At 48.4% G+C, this 15,789-nt stretch overlaps 1 protein-coding gene across 1 annotated transcript in view; it reads left to right on the top strand.

Annotated features, from left to right (window-relative positions):
* Positions 1-15,789, top strand: part of LOC119181814 (uncharacterized) — a 163,817-nt gene that overhangs the window by 131,616 nt on the left and 16,412 nt on the right. The window contains exon 10 of the mRNA XM_075876035.1: positions 13,705-13,972. Coding sequence (XP_075732150.1) covers positions 13,705-13,972 — 268 coding nt within the window. The remainder of the gene's footprint in view (positions 1-13,704; positions 13,973-15,789) is intronic.

The raw sequence follows: 15,789 nt of genomic DNA on the forward strand, positions 1-15,789 counted from the left end.
ACTTTGTGCACGGCACTGTGTAAGGCCTACAAATAGAGTCAGAACAGTCAACCAGCAGCGGTTCTATGCAAATCTAAGCCGCTATGCTTTTTTTTTTCCAGAGAGCGAAATCAGAACACGGTGCACTTGAAAGTACTCCCTTTTACTGTGAACCCTTCTGCACAACGAGCAGTCGATGACGATGTTCAAGTCGTGTGCGCGACACAGCAAGTAGACATATTTAATTGACGAAAAATTAAGGAGCGCTTGCACTATCGCGTAAGTGTGGCTAAGCGAAGCTTGGCCTGAACTTACGTGCATGTATGTGTGCGTGTACGTTTATTTATTTATTTATTTATTTCATGTAGCGCTATGCTCTCCCATGACTGTTTCCTTCCTCAATGCCGTAAATTGGACCTCAATCGCGGTGCTTAGCGGCGCGACACTTCAGTTGCCTGCACATCAGAGTGCCTTAATAATAAGGACTCTGCTAAAGGCAACAAAACGCCGGTGATGCGTTCATATCCAGGCAGGAATTAAACTTGGTGCCGTCGAATTACGAGTCACCTCGGCAAACGATGACATTTCGCCATATCAGGAACGACTGAACACTCCCCGCCCCCTTTTCTTTGTGATCGAAAGAGCATCAATAACTGGAAAGCGGCGCATAAAAATGAAGCACGTCGTCGGCACACCTTGGATGGTCGCATCGCTGCGCACTCGCCGGTGCCGGGTATTCGGCGCACGACACCGCCTCCGAAATTTGCGAGGTGTCAGAGCTTTTGCTTAGAACCGCCGCGTCGCTGCGCCAGTTCTCCAGAAATGGAAACAGGCAAGACCTCGCTCTAACCGTAGGCGTGCGCACAGGGAGGGGTGGAGCCCACTCTCCTAGTCGCTGAGAGGGGAGCTAAGAGAGGGGGGTGCCACGTCAGCCTTTCACATCAACGTAACAGGGAGAGGGCGCTGTGCATCTGTGGAGGGGGGGGGGGGGCAAAGGCAGCTCCATTCATTGACATGAAAGCGAAAGGGGTGCTGCAATAAATCATCCCCCCCCCCCCTGAAGGAAAAATATGCGCACGCTTATGACGTGAGCTTTGTTTCTTTGTAGTTTGTTTTGTTTGGTATACGCTCGTTTGTTTACAAGACCAGAATATCCGTTCAAACAAGTTTCGGGAGATATCTAAACTTCGGCGATGTGGGGCCTCGCACAACCGCTTATGCATTTTATCGTGAATACAAAGCACAAAAAAAAGCAAATGAACGAACAAAAAAAAAAGACCGGTGCATCGCGCAGTGTGAACGCGTCCTGAAGAAACCCGGGTGGTCCGAATCAATCTGCACGGATCCTACCAGTGTGGCATATCCTCCATATCCTCCGTGTGTTTCACCAGGACATTAACGCTCATCCGTCAAATCGAAGGTGCCCCATTACGGTGTTGGGTGCGGCGCTTCGCTAAAACGACCGGTGAGTGCAGTCGCCCAGCGGTTGTGTGGGGTGTGGTTATGGCCATGCGTAAGTGGCGTAACGTCTACCGGAGTACTCATTAAATTTGGAGCGTGGTCAATCATTACAGCTGCCCCTGGTTTAGTCAGAGCGGTGCCCTTGCTTCGGCTGCCCCAACTCGCGTTTCCTTCTTCTCTTTTCTATTTCTTGTTTCATCTCGCCAGTGTTTCAACTTATCGGCTCCTTACTTCCCCCATCTGTTCTGTTCTAACTGTTTTGCTGTGGAAAGGCTGTGGTCCATATTGCCTTGGGTACTCCATATCACGAAGTAATAGTATACCTTCTCGTTGCGTTATTCGATGGCTCTTAACATGAGTGTATGTGTAATGAGTGTTGTCAATGAGCCAGAAATGTATGAACAGGTCGTCTCAGCGACTTCGTATTGGTTTGTTGTAGGCAAGAATGCAGAAGAAATGGGACCCACTTAGAGTTATATTTTACATCCACGATAGATTGAGTATATAGGAATGACTTGACAAGGAAGTAGAATAACAGACGTGGACACAGCACTGTTTTTTCTACGTCCTTGTTAACTATCGCTTGCTCATTCTATCGTGGATGCTAACCAACGAACCCGCCAACGTGTTTCAACCAAGTTGGTAGCTTTCCATGCACCTGGTGTTGACACCAAGTACTGACACTAGACGCAAACGGCAACAATGGAAGAAAAATCATCAGGGCAAGGTTTGTTTTGATTCCTTTTCAACCAGTGTCCGCTCCGCACTGTGCGTTTACTGAGCTAATGTGGTACCAGAAGTTCGGATATATAAAATAAGAGTAATCTTTCTAGAGGAGTTGATATGAAATAAACACTTCGAGAAAATTTGCTTTCGAAAATTTTGGGGATTCTCCCCCCCCCCTCTATTTTATTTTTATGAGCATAACAAGAAACGCGTATCAGGGGGCAAACCCGTCTAATCATTAACTGTAGACCCACAAGGGAGAGAGAGAGTGAGAAAGAAATGGCCGAGAGGTTAACCAGATATTGGCATCTGGTTTGCTACCCAGCGCTGGGGGCGGGGAAGTAGGGGCAAAAAAGAGGGGGTAGATAGAGAAAAAAAAAACGCACGCGCACTCATAAGAAAACGAAAACACACACAGGAAGGGCGTCCTAGCTACAACCGTTAAGTAAGGCCGGTCGATCGCAAAAAGTTTAGTAGCGCTTTCAGGGCCCTCTTCTGTGAAGTCGCATCCTGTCGATACTGCAGAATTCCCTGCTCCGACAGAGGTTGATCATCTAATTTGTTGAGTTCCTTGCGAAGGCATAGTCGTTGTTTAGTATACGCTAGGCACTCACAAAGAACATGTTGAATGGTTTCCTCCTTGCCACAGTGGCCACAGGCTGCGGTGTCGGCCATCCCAATGCGGAAAGCGTAGGCGTTGGTAAACGCAACGCCCAACCACAGCCTACATAACAGGGTCTGGTCTGCTCGGCAAAGCCTCGACGGGACTTGAAGACTTAACGTAGGGTCAAGCGAGTACAGTCGGGCATGCTTGAAGTGTGGCTGATTCCATTGTGATGTGGTTTGCTGGCGAGCAAGCCTGCGGAGCTTTCGTGCAGCATCTGTCCTAGAAAGTGGTAGTCGTAGTTTATGATCTTCTGTGTGGGCTGAGCGGGCAGCTTGATCGGCCCGTTCATTGCCGATGATTCCGCAGTGACTGGGCAACCACTGAAATGTAATTTGGTGCCCTTTCTCAGTCAGGTGGTGTATAACCTCTGCTATCTCTAGTAGCAGCTGCTCGTGTGGTCCGCGGCGTAAGGCTGATAGTAGAGACTGCAGTGCCGCCTTCGAGTCGCAGAAAATAGTCCACTTGCGTGTAGGTAGATCAACTACAAATTGCAACGCGGCACGAAGTGCTGCCAATTCTGCTGCCGTTGATGTTGTTGCGTGAGATGTCCACAAGAGATGGCCACAAGAAGTGGCCATATTACTTATGGCGCTATTCTGGACAGTCGAATCTCGTCATTGATAAATGACAAGACAAATGAGAGTCCAAAACAAAGATATTTAAAGACCTCCTTCTTCCGGAATGTCACCCTTGTATTTGGTGACGAAGAATTTTTTATGGCGACTGAAACGAGGCTACATGTACAAAGCCTTCATCACGATTGTCGTTCTGCGTGGCTCCCTGCTTCGCCACTCATGTAAAGGAGACAGTAATCCGAGAGTCGTCTCTTTCTCGAGCGCTGTAGACCACGTCAAGGCTCTCGTCTTCCAGCGATTCTCGATCACGTTCCAAAGCAGACTATCGAGTGCATGTGGTTGTGTTACAATTTCGGAAAGCATCGTAGACAATCTGCGCTGACAGCTCAGAAGACAGCATCGAACCCTATAGCAGTATTCAAACTGGTGGAACGCATCCCGATGGCGTCTGTGCGACATGACGTCAGCTTATGTCGACGAGACAAAACTATGAAACATGAATTGTATTGTTCGTTTGACTTCCAAGAACCTACTCGCTGGATTTCGTGCCGACCGGTTGTGCCCCCGCGATCTCCGACGACAGCGCAGCTCTGGCCGACCGGCTCGCCCTCCGCCGTCTCCTGACGCAGTGAAGCTCTCGCTAAGTGGTGCCCCGTCCTTGGACTCCTGCGAGCGTGTGCATATTTCCTATCTTCTCCTTATTTCTGTCTGTGGGTCTCTCCGTTCCTGCTCTAACCCTATCCATTTTAACCCCTCCATACTCCCATTCACTCGTGAGCCACTGTTGAGGTGTTGCACCATGATGCAGACAGTTACGGGGTTCATTTATCTTCTTTTCTCTCTCTTAAGAATCACTTACTTAACTGTCAAGCTTGAGTCCACAAAAAAAAAAAAAACTGAACGCAGCTTGCGTTAAGCACGCAAACAAAAGCGTCTACTTGTGTGCAGGGCAACCACACCAACGAGATCCGAGTGATCCGATCATCCGTGAGGCCGTCATTTTACTGTACAGTAAATGCGTCGCATTTTCTTCCGACTCCATCTTCGTGAAGCTGTCTGTTTCGCCTTCTATGCGAGTATACCTAAATGCGGACTTAAAATGTCCGCTGTTCGTTTAGCTGTCTATTAGGCCGTCTACGTTGAGTATTGAAAGTTGGACCACACCCTCTATAAGGATAGTTAAAAGCGACTACCGCGATAACACGTTATGTCAATTTCGCGCTCTCTCTCGCGGTTTTCACGTCCGTCTCACCACTTTCCAACTGCATCGTCCGGGCCGAGGAGGTTTAAAAAAAATTGGCAGCATATCCACGGAGTGAATGATGGAGAGTGGGGCGAAGCATTCGTCCGTCCATTCGTTCTTGTTTCCGTCCGTCCATGCGTCCGTCTGTGTGACCGTCCATGCGTCCATCCGCCCGTCCATGCGTGCGTCTGTTCGTGCGTCCGCTCTGGGTTCTTCCATGCATCCACCCTTGCGTCCGTTCATGCGTCCATCTATGCATCTGTCTGTTTGTCCGTTCGTCCATCTATTGAACGCTCCAAGTACCACCATCTCAAATCTTTTCATCATATATTCCCCATATAGAAGCACCACCATTCAGTGGATATTCCAAGGACTAAACGAGAGGTGGCACACGCACACTTTCTTACGGCTTGCGCTTCGGGTCTATTTTCCACCTTTAACCACCTCGAGTTCATGGTATATGTGTTTAGAAAAAGTTTATTCTACTTTCGGCATCCTTATCCATACGAGCACACACCGAAGGCAACGAGCATCGTCAACTGCAAACCTGTATCGCGATATGGTTTTGATGATAAAACCATTGCTTTAGATAACACCTGGCATCTTTCGTTGAGCAGCTGGCGTCGTTTCGTTTTGCTTTAGAAACATCTGGCGTCTTTTTGTTTTGCTTTTAGAAAACATCTGGCGTCTTTCGTTGGTTTTTTTCATCAATCAACGACGTTTTGAACATTAATCACGGAGGTAAACAATGGCTGCTACTGGGAATGGGAGACAGCAGAAGTCGGCTTTTAGCTAACACTTACACTTCTACTTCTACTAACGTTTCTTACTGGAACATGCCAATGGCTGCTAATGGGGAATGAGAGACAGAAGAATTTGGCTTTTAGTTAACGCAAACGCTGCGATTTTTTTATTGTTCAACAACGCACAGGAGAAATCTCCCAGCGGCACCCCCTTGGGGGTCAAAGCGTAAGACATGTTACGTACTACGAGGGACGAACGGGTGCCGCTTTAAGGAGCTAAAAATTGCTGGAGTGGAAATGCTTGACCTCGTACAAGTGAAGCCGTGCCAGCCGTAAGATGGCGGCCGCTGCAGCCATCTTACTAGGGGCATGGTGAGCTGTTGACGTTCGGTGATTGGGAAGGAGCGTTTCCCTCGCACGCCCAACGAGTTTAACATGGCAACCTTTTAGCGTCGGATAGTGCTCAAAGTGCGTCCTCGTGTTACTAGTTTTCTTTAGTAAGCCTCAAATTCAAGGTACATTTTATCGGATAGTAAGTCACCGATACTATTCTCAGCGGAAACAACTTCTCTGGAAACAACTTTCTTCGAAAACAACTATCTTTTATTTTACAATTAACGTAGCCCTCAAACCAACTGCTGTTGTAGGCCCGTGTACTCAGATTTGGGTGCACGTTAAAGAACCCCAGGTGGTCAAAATTTCCGGAGCCCTCCACTACGGCGTCTCTCATAATCAAATGGTGGTTTTGGGACGTTAAACCCCACAAATCAATCAATCAATCAATCAAACCAACTGATCAAAGCCACTTGATTGTTAGGTGGGCACCACCGGAAAATAGCATGTTTCGGGCAACATCTGGCTTCACTATACTGCTGGCAAAGCATCGCGGGAGCTTCCACTTCCTGCAATTTTTTTTTAAAACCTCCTTGGTCCGGGCCACGCGATCACGATATCGCTCGCTCCATCGCACATTTCCCCGAGCGCGTTCGTCCTTTTTGAACTCTTTCATAAATGCCGGCTTATAAGCACCGCGACTTAAGACGTTCCGAGATGGTTCGCGAACAAAAGCTGGGCGTTCCAGGAAGCAGTTGTGTTCGCTTTATTACCGTTATTGTCAGTATTGTCTAGCGCTGTCAATCGCTGCCCCCCTTCCCCCTCCATTCCTTCTCGTTCTATATGTCTCCGGACGCGCTCTGACCCACAATGCGACGACGTCGCATTCAAACGCAGCCGCGACCGCGCATTAAGACGGAATACATTGTTTCAAGCCGTGACAGGATGCGGGTCAAGTTCAGAGCACAATGGAAAAACCGCGAGCGCTGTCCGCGCGCCTTTTGAAGAGTGGCATACTATAAGGCGCTGCAGAGCTGGTACGAGAAGTATATGTATGAGCTGCGTGCAGTGAACGGCACTGGTTCTCGGGACGCTAACAAGGTTGAGCTATAGGCCGGCCCCGCTTTGCAAGCGTCGTTGGGGGACCGCCTGGTGGTGAACCTTGTGTATAGCTTTGGGCGACGCTTTGTGCCTGGAACTGACGATGTCACCGAGGTCATCGGCTGAATTGGATTGCCAGGTGCCACCGGGCGTCACAGTACAAAAAGATATATAGTATACTGTCTCGGCACGGAAGGGGAACGAAATTGCAAGAAGAAACACAATGTCATCTGCAAGCTCGAACAATTTTCGTTTTGACCATCGTGGCAAAAAAAAAAAAAAAATGCGAGCTCCGTATCTGGCGTTGATGGTCCGAATGTCTGTTGATATGCGTCTGTAATTACCATTTTAACCGCTACGTACCCGAGTAACTCTAAATTAGTTAATACGCGGTCGGAAATTGGCTAATTCGTTTGGTTTCCCAAGTGCCTCAGCACTACATGCAGGTTCATTTTTAAATGCCAAGCATTTCTTAGCAAACTTCGGCGACTTTGAGCGTATCTATCTATCTATCTATCTATCTATCTATCTATCTATCTATCTATCTATCTATCTATCTGGCTGTCTGTCTATCTATCTATCTTTCTATCTATCAATCTAGCCGTTTACGTTTGGGTGCTCTTGTGGTCACCCCATTAACTTGGCGGGAACCAAAGTTAGCATGGGAGGGAAAGGTGGTTTGACGAATATGACGCGCTGGTCAAGACATTGATAATGTCACAATCATGTCGCGTACGTCGTGAAACACTTCCCGCCAGACAATGGCACTTACCCACAGGCGGGTATGTGCCGCTGGTATGCGGGTGTGTACCACCGGTGATTGACACTTAGTATCTGTCCAGTAATGACGGTAAAACATATCGGCAGTTTTAACGCGTGAACGTTCGGCAATACCCGATATCGGTAGCATCGGCCCGACAAATGCAAAGAATAAATGTCAGTGCTAAGAAACACCTGATATAAGCAGTGGTGACCCCCCGACGAGTGTAAATATCAATCTTCATGGTCCCAGCAGGAATCGAACCCAAGCATTCTGCGTGGCAGTCAAGCATTCAACCATAGAGCTACGCCACGTCTCGGAACTACTTTTAAAACAGTCGCTGATCTTCGTGAAACGTCAATAGTGGTTGCAGTGCTGCCTACCCAATTTTATAAACATTACATAGGTACTTCTTTGATACAGCTGTCACGTGGGGTTAACGTCAATTGTGGTTAGGTGTCATGCGCTGAAGTTGATTTGTGTAGCAGAGTCCAGGGCCAGCATCTTCGCGAGCATCAACGCTTCATGTCCTGCAGCTTCTGTTGTTGCTAATACGCATGTCCCAGTTGACATTGTTGCGCAAGGGCAAACAGCTGGTTATATAAAGATCTGCAACTCTTCAAAATATGCCTGCTGTGCGTGCAATACTTGTAAATATATTTAGCGTCATTTCATGACGTGTCGCTCAATCAAAAAAATTGCAACAAGGTCACCTTTCATCTGCATGATTCGCACAACGTTGATTCCCAGGTACGTGGGATCTGCCGATTTTTTTTCTCCCCGTGACATCATTGTATATATTACACTAAGATTGCCTTTCTGTGTGCGCTTGTAGCTCCAGTTCTCATAAAATATCATTAGTAATGAGTTATGGACGCTGGTGGAAGCAAAACTTTATAGGCAGACCGTAACAATTTACTTCTTATGCGTGACCATAGCGTTGGGAAGCCAGCCTTTCTAACCAGCGGCAATGATTATTATTGTGGGATGAGGGCATTCATATTATACAGTGTCTCGGCCCAGGTGGTACGATATCATCAACAGGCAATATTAAGGACAAAGCACCTCACTTGACCAATTATTCAAAGAAACACTTGGCTTTATTTTAAACCCTAAACTATTATATGCTGGCGCTCATACAGAGCCACCTTTACTTCTTTGAATACCGATCTCTTTATGCCGTGGACGTCATTCAGTCCTTGAACAGCTAGCTGCCCAGTGTCTGCAGTAGATGTAGAAACTGAAAAGTTTGCGAACAACGAAAAGGTTATTAAAAGGCTGTTAACCAGAACAAACAAAATAAAATCCCTGAACCTCGGAAAAACAACTACATTTAGGTGCCCGTTAATTAAAGCATATGACAGTAAAAACTGTTAACGCGAACAAAATAAAAGGCTGTTAGCGAGAACAATATAGAAGGTCACGACTCGTGACCCAATGCACACACAATCGCTAACCAGCATTCACTTAAATTGAATTGGATAAACTTTTATTTGGTCCTGATCTCTGTGTTGCGGGCAGCTGCCACGTGGGACTGAGATGCCAAGCTCCTCAACCGCCTCGCGGGCTTGGTAGCATTCACTTCGTAATATGTATTTGCGTCAGAGAGAGCAACTCTTTTCTATGTGATTCAGCTGTAGTTTTTCTTAGGGATGGCTTTATGCTCTCCCATAGTAGAGTACCTCATGCTCTAAATCGTTAACAACGTTTTCTAAACACGCATAAATAAAAGGAACAGACAGGGAGGTTAATCTAGAAAAACTGGTTTTATACCCTGTACAGGGGTAGGGAAAAAGGGTCGGAAAGAGGATAGAGATAGAGAGATATAAAATAAATCATAAAAAAATCACATACACACACGTTCAGACAGTTCCGATCACAGTCATTTGGACAGGCCGGTTGAACGCAAGAAGCGCAGGAGTGCCTTCACAGCCTTCTTCTGCGACATAAAGTCGTGTCGGTAGCGCAGGATTCTTTCTTCTGAAAGAGTCGGGTTGTCCAGTTCATTTAGTGCATTGCAGAGTGACTGTCTCTGCGAGCAGTATTGTGGGCATTCACACAGAATGTGCCAAGTTGTTTCGTCACTGCCGCAATGGTCGCATGCAGCAGTGTCAGTCATTCCTATGCGGAACACGTACGCATTGGTAAATGTGACGCCCAACCATAATCTGTGCAGCATTGTAGCGTCTCGTCGGCGTAATTCCGGAGGAATTCAACGACTGAGAGTTGGGTCTAATGTACATAATCATGCATGGGTGAAATGTGACTCGTTCCATTGTGAGGTGGTGCGCTTGCGAGCAAGCATGAGAAGTTTCCGTGCAGCGTCAGTTCTGGAGAGTGGAATTAATATTTTATTGCTTTCAGTATGGGCAGAACGGGCAGCTTGATCGGCCTGTTCATTGCCAATTATTCCACAATTACTTGGAAGCCATTGAAAGGTTATTTCATGTCCTTTCTCAATGAAATGGTGAGTCTTTTCTGCAATCTTGAATACCAGCTGTTCGTACGGGCCGTGGCGTAAAGGTGATAGAAGGGATTGCAGTGCCGCCTTTGAGTCACTGAAAATTGTCCATTTTTGTGGCTTTTGATCGCTGATGAATTGCAATGCGGCACGAAGAGCTATGAGCTCCAGTCCTGTTGATGTCGTAAGGTGGGAGGTCTTTAATTTTCTTTTCGTGTCTTTTATTTGTATAACAAATGATACCGTTGAACTCTTCTATAAAACAGAGCTGTCGGTGTATACATGTATACAGCCTTGATACGTCTCGTATAACAAGAGCAGAGCAAGCTGCCTAAGAGCAGGTGACGACATACCTGCTTTTTTTCTGGATGGCAGGCATAGTTAGCCTGATGCTAGTCTGAGTCAGGCACCAAGGAGGAGTCGAAGGCCTGGCGGCGGGTGTGAAGCATGTTGGCGAAGAGTCGCGATATAATTGGGTGTGTCGTCTGCGATATGACGTAAGGTCCAGGGGACGGCTTTCAGCTCTCTCATAGTGGAGTACCGAGTACTCTAAATCGTTAACTGCTCTTTCTAAACGGTCATTGTCGTGTAATGTGTCACCTATACAGCGTTTACGTCCAAGTTTCAGGCCCACGGGACGACTTCATGCTCTCCCATTGTAGAGTACCAAGTACTTCAAGTCGTTAACCACTTTTTCTAAACCCGCCCATAGTCGCTGGACGGGACGGTTTAATGCTCTCCCGTATAGACTACCAAGGACTCTAAATCGTTAACAACTCTTTCCAACTCCCAACTCGGTCTCATCAAGTATGAAGCCCCCGGCGAGGCTTTATGCTCTCGGGTACCTATAGGAGGGTTGCACAGGGGCGTGGCCCACGAGGTGGTGCCAGCGTTGACGAAACAGGGTATCCGTATTTGTGGTCTCTCTCCCGGCCGCCGGCGGCAAGGGGAAGTGGTTATGTTGTAAGAAGGAAAAGAAAAGTGAGCTCGTAACTGTCTGCCGCCGGCAAGCAGTCGCAGAACGTAAACACTCACGGTTGTCCGTGCGAGATTTCTGTGGTCACAATGGTGGACTGTGCCGTATTTGGTTGCTACAGCCACTCGAGTGAGAAGCCTGGTTATGAGAATGCGTCTGATGTCGGCTTTTTTTTTTTTTCAATACCTTAAAGTGATTGTAAACCAATCGAAAAGGTTTGGATGACTCAGCCACACACTATACCGCGTGCGCGTTAAAAATTTTATTTCCGGCCCGTGTTCAGAACCTATGCAACATCGTAGAGGCTTGCTTTTGTGGTGAAAAACTTCGGTTTTCGCGACGTGCTATGAAGCTTTGTTTACGCAGCAGATCGCTGCTTATCAGCGGTATCATTCAGGTAGGTGCGGCGTGTTACTGATTTCGGTGTGTTAGTAAACGGTCAGCGACGCAGTGCGCTCTCGTTTACCGATGCTGTGACGAGAGTGCACTGCGTCACTGACTGTTTAAGAGAATGTATGGTCAGCTAAGCACATAAATGGTGATGTCACACTAACGTCGATTAGTTACAATCGAGACCGTGTGTGTTCTCTGGTGCCTGATGCGCGTCGTTGGACCCTGCAACAAAGAGCATTTTCAATCGCAAGCGGCTTGCTCTTAACCACGAACGAACTATGTCGATTGTCATCACCTCACATGCTCTTGCAAACGGTGAAGCCCTCCCACACAAAGAACTCGTGAAGTGACACCACCGCGGTGACAAAAAACTACTCGTCCGAGCACTCAGCAAGGGGAACCAGTCACGTTTCCGACGACGACGTGGCGGCCGTCTCCGAGGTCTTCAATTCGGTGCTGTTGGACTCATCCGCTAGTCACATAATCGTGGGCGTCCATCGATTTATAGGCTTTAAGCTTGTCCCTTGTTGCGAAGCTTGTGCCGCCAACAAGGCGGTCCTTGCTGTCCGAGAACTCGATGCGGGAATAACACTTTACATCACACACAACTTCACCGCTGTTGAAGTCGAACGGGTCGATATCCGCCGCGAAGGTGAACCTTATGTTCGTAGTGAAGTTTCGCCGGACCTTGGAAGTCACGTGCGTAAGCACTCAGTCGCTTATCACCATGTTGATACCGTATACGTAGCGGCACGCACACAACCTCTCACTGCCGCCTCGAAAAGGGCGCGCCCTGACCACTGACATGGCGGTAGAGGCAAACGGCGCTAGTGTCATGAAGCGGATGACGTCACGTGCAACCCACCCGCAGTATAGTGACGCGTTCTCAAAATTTATTCTAAACACACATATGCGTGTTTTTTTTTCTTCGGGAGCGTTAACTCTTCGAATATTGTTATGCGCGTTGGCTCGTGAAATTACAGTCAACCGTAGTGACAATATACAATGTTGTATTCACATTTGCTGTACTATTGGCCAATGTTGGTTTCTGTAATTTCAGTTAAACCATGCGTAGTGTTTGGCTCATGTCGAGCATTGGGGGTTGCAACATCGGCGTTGTCTTCGTTCAGGCGGAATCCAGTTATCACTTTGCAATTACAATGATAACAGTTGGTTATTCCTGTCTGAGTTCTTTCTTTTAAGGGGCGAAGCTTCTTAGGCCGTGGGTCGTTTCCCCCTGTGCATTCGTAGGAGTAGTATGTAGCCACCTCTAGTTTATGAGCTGCTCAATAGACGGCGCTGTGGGTATATGTCCTTAGGAATAATATAACTAGACGGTGTTAGAGGTTTTCATAACATATCCAATGAGTGAATGATTGTGAGTGGGGCGAAGCGTCCCTCAGTCCGTCCTTCTGTCCGTCCATGCTTTCATCCATCCATCCGTTCGTGTGTATGGACAGATGGAGGCTTCGCCCCGCTCATCATCCTTCTGTGATTTTTAGAAGTAAAGCGTATAGGTTTATTGGCATCATTAGTACAGCATCTTGTGCATGATTGTAGGCTTCCGCATCTAACGGTTGTTAGGTGAAGCAACTGTTATCTATACATCTCTGTACATCGTCTTGATGTGATAGTCAGTCACTCACCAACAACTTACAGATAGACTAGTAAGAGATAGACTTGTTTAGAGGTATTCGTGTGAGGGCGTTGAACGGCGTGAAATGTAGAGGCACAGAAGAAGGCACTAACACAAGCTTCCACTCACTTGTTGTTCAGTTCCCCTGAAATGAACTTCAGTTGCGCTTGCGTTCGTGGCTTCCCTCTCTGCGTGCATCTTATCGTACGGCTTTGTCGCGGGATCGAATCCCGGCTGCGGCGGCTGCATTCCCAATCGAGGCGTAAGTGCTGTAGGCCCGTGTGCTCAGATTTGGGTGCACGTTAAAGAACCCCCTGATGGTCAAAATTTCTGGAGCCCTCCACTACGCCGTGTCTCATAACCATATGGTGGCTTTGTGACGTTAAAATACCATATATCAATCATCAATCCTATCGTACTGCTCAGCACGCTAAGATGAAGAACTGAATCGAGATAATATATCCAGCCAAAAAATGAACGTACACAAGTTTTCTGTGTACGTTCATTTTCGGGCTGGATATATTTTCGTTATGCAGTGCACCAACTATAGCCCAACAAAGATCGTTATGAACAACTGAGAGGAACAGCCTCTCACAGCGTGCGTCGCACTTGATTCACTCTGCCGCTTGGTTTTTTCTTCCTTCTCTCAGGCCCGGTGTTCGGAGAAAGGTCAGGCCTACGGGCGCGAGGTGAACTCTTTCGGTCGCCGGCGTCGCCGCTGGACCGAGGAAGGCGTCCACGCAGCGGACGTGGACGGCGACCGTCGTTCTCGGCGATCGACGGTCGCCGGTGGTGACGACGAAGACGACGAGCTCGTCGTCGTCCAGACAATCCACATCACGGACAAGTTCGGCTTCGCCAGGTCGCAGCTCAAGGACGGCGAGAACGGCGTGGACGGCTCCTCGAAGCAGGACACCAGTAAGTGCCAGTGCCCATCTCTTGTCGGCCCGCTTGCGTGGCCTTCACTCACGCAGTCGCGGTTGCGAGCAGCGCTGGCCAACACTCCCAAAATTATGTGCACAAAGACGTGCATGCGAAATGAAGTAGAATGAAAAGGGGCCGCCGCTGTAGCTACAATGATAGGGCGTCGGAGGCCTTATTCCAAAGTTGTGAGCTTGGTTTTAAGTGTGATTACACTTTATAAGCGACCCCAAACCATCCACCGCCGTCGGCGGCGTCCGTAGTCCTCTCTCTATCTTTAAAAGAAAGAGGACTTGGCGGGCCGCAGCGCGGCGCTCTACCGAAGCCACGGACGCGACGCTGATAGTCCCCCTCCCCCTTCGCTCGCTCCTCCGCTCTCCTCGCTCGCTGCAGCTGCGCGCGCACCCCTCTCTCTCGCGCGCCCACCTTCTCTCTCAGTCTCCCGTCGAGAGCGGGTCGTGCGATGGATGTCCCGGAGGCAACGCTACCATCTGGATATAAGGCGCGTCACTGACACCGATATCAGCGTCGCCAACGGATTTTAACTTTACTCCCCCTCATAGCATCACCCCGTGCATTCGCACTTAACCATGTTCACCCTCGGTGAAATGCTTGGGAGTTTTTTAACTACGAGAAGTTGATTTTAAGCCGCGTTCACGCTTGGGAAGTGATGAGAAAACGAAAACGCCAGAGCGGCCGAAAAACCACGACCGGGCGCGTCGATGTTGTTCACATTCGTTCTGCCCCATCCTCCCCGCCGCATGAAAAATTGAATTGCTGCACAAACATGAAGAAAAACAAGGGAAACAGGAAAGAGCGCAGACTACCAACCGTTTATTGTCGTTTCTTGAAGCCATATATACGCATGCTTCGAGAAACGACAATAAACAGTTGGTAGTCTGCGCTCTTTCCCGTCTCCCTTGTTTCCCTTCAAGTTTGTGCAGCAATTCAATTTTTCAAGTATGAACCAACTAGTCTGCAAAAAAATGTATTGCTCAGTCCCCCGCCGCTGCCGTCGCTATCTATACAATTCAATTTTGCCTGCTTTCTGAGAGCTAAAGTTCGTATTCTTCTAATTGACACAAAGTAGTGAAAAGAAACAGCTCGCACCTTTTCAAACGTTGTTTCGGAAGATATACACCAGCAGTAACTACACGAGCGAACGCACCGGCAGCGGTGCCGTGGGTTTCAACCGGATGTACACAAAAGCGATACATGTTGGGGCATACCGACTAGCTTCCGCTGCACCGTCTAATTCCAGAGTTCTCAGCGATCGTAATCCAAACCAGGCTCTCGAAGAACGCACCCTCGTTGAGGCCGTCAAGCTTCGTCGTGCTGCTCGGGTATAGTTCGCGATTCGAGCCGATACGAGCCACCGCCGATGCCTTTACCGCCATGTTTGAATGTGTGGCCGGTTGGTTAGGTCACGTGGTTCGATCTAGCGCAGTTACAGTGACGCAGCCAAGGCCATGAAGCGGAAACCGGATCCGGTTTCGCGTGGCGGGAAAATCGGTCTCGGTTCTATTTTTGTGCGCCTGCCGCATGACGTGGTTTTCTGGCCGCTTGGGCGGCGATACGAGCCAGTTTCCGGAGAGTTTCGCCAGTTTTGCCCTCTTTGAGGCAAATTGTGAAACGCGCCTTTAGGGATGGAGCACCTTAGGGTGTCGGCTTGTCTGCGTATCATGTCGTCGTCACGGCCCGTCATACCTATACAAGTGTGTATAAGCGTGGGCAAGTTTTCCCTATGGGGGGGGGGGGAGGATTCGTCGCAGCACCCCTCCATATATGTCAATGTATATGGCTGACTTGGCGCA

Source organism: Rhipicephalus microplus, chromosome 10 (genome assembly GCF_043290135.1).
Source record: "Rhipicephalus microplus isolate Deutch F79 chromosome 10, USDA_Rmic, whole genome shotgun sequence".
NCBI lineage: Eukaryota > Metazoa > Arthropoda > Arachnida > Ixodida > Ixodidae > Rhipicephalus > Rhipicephalus microplus.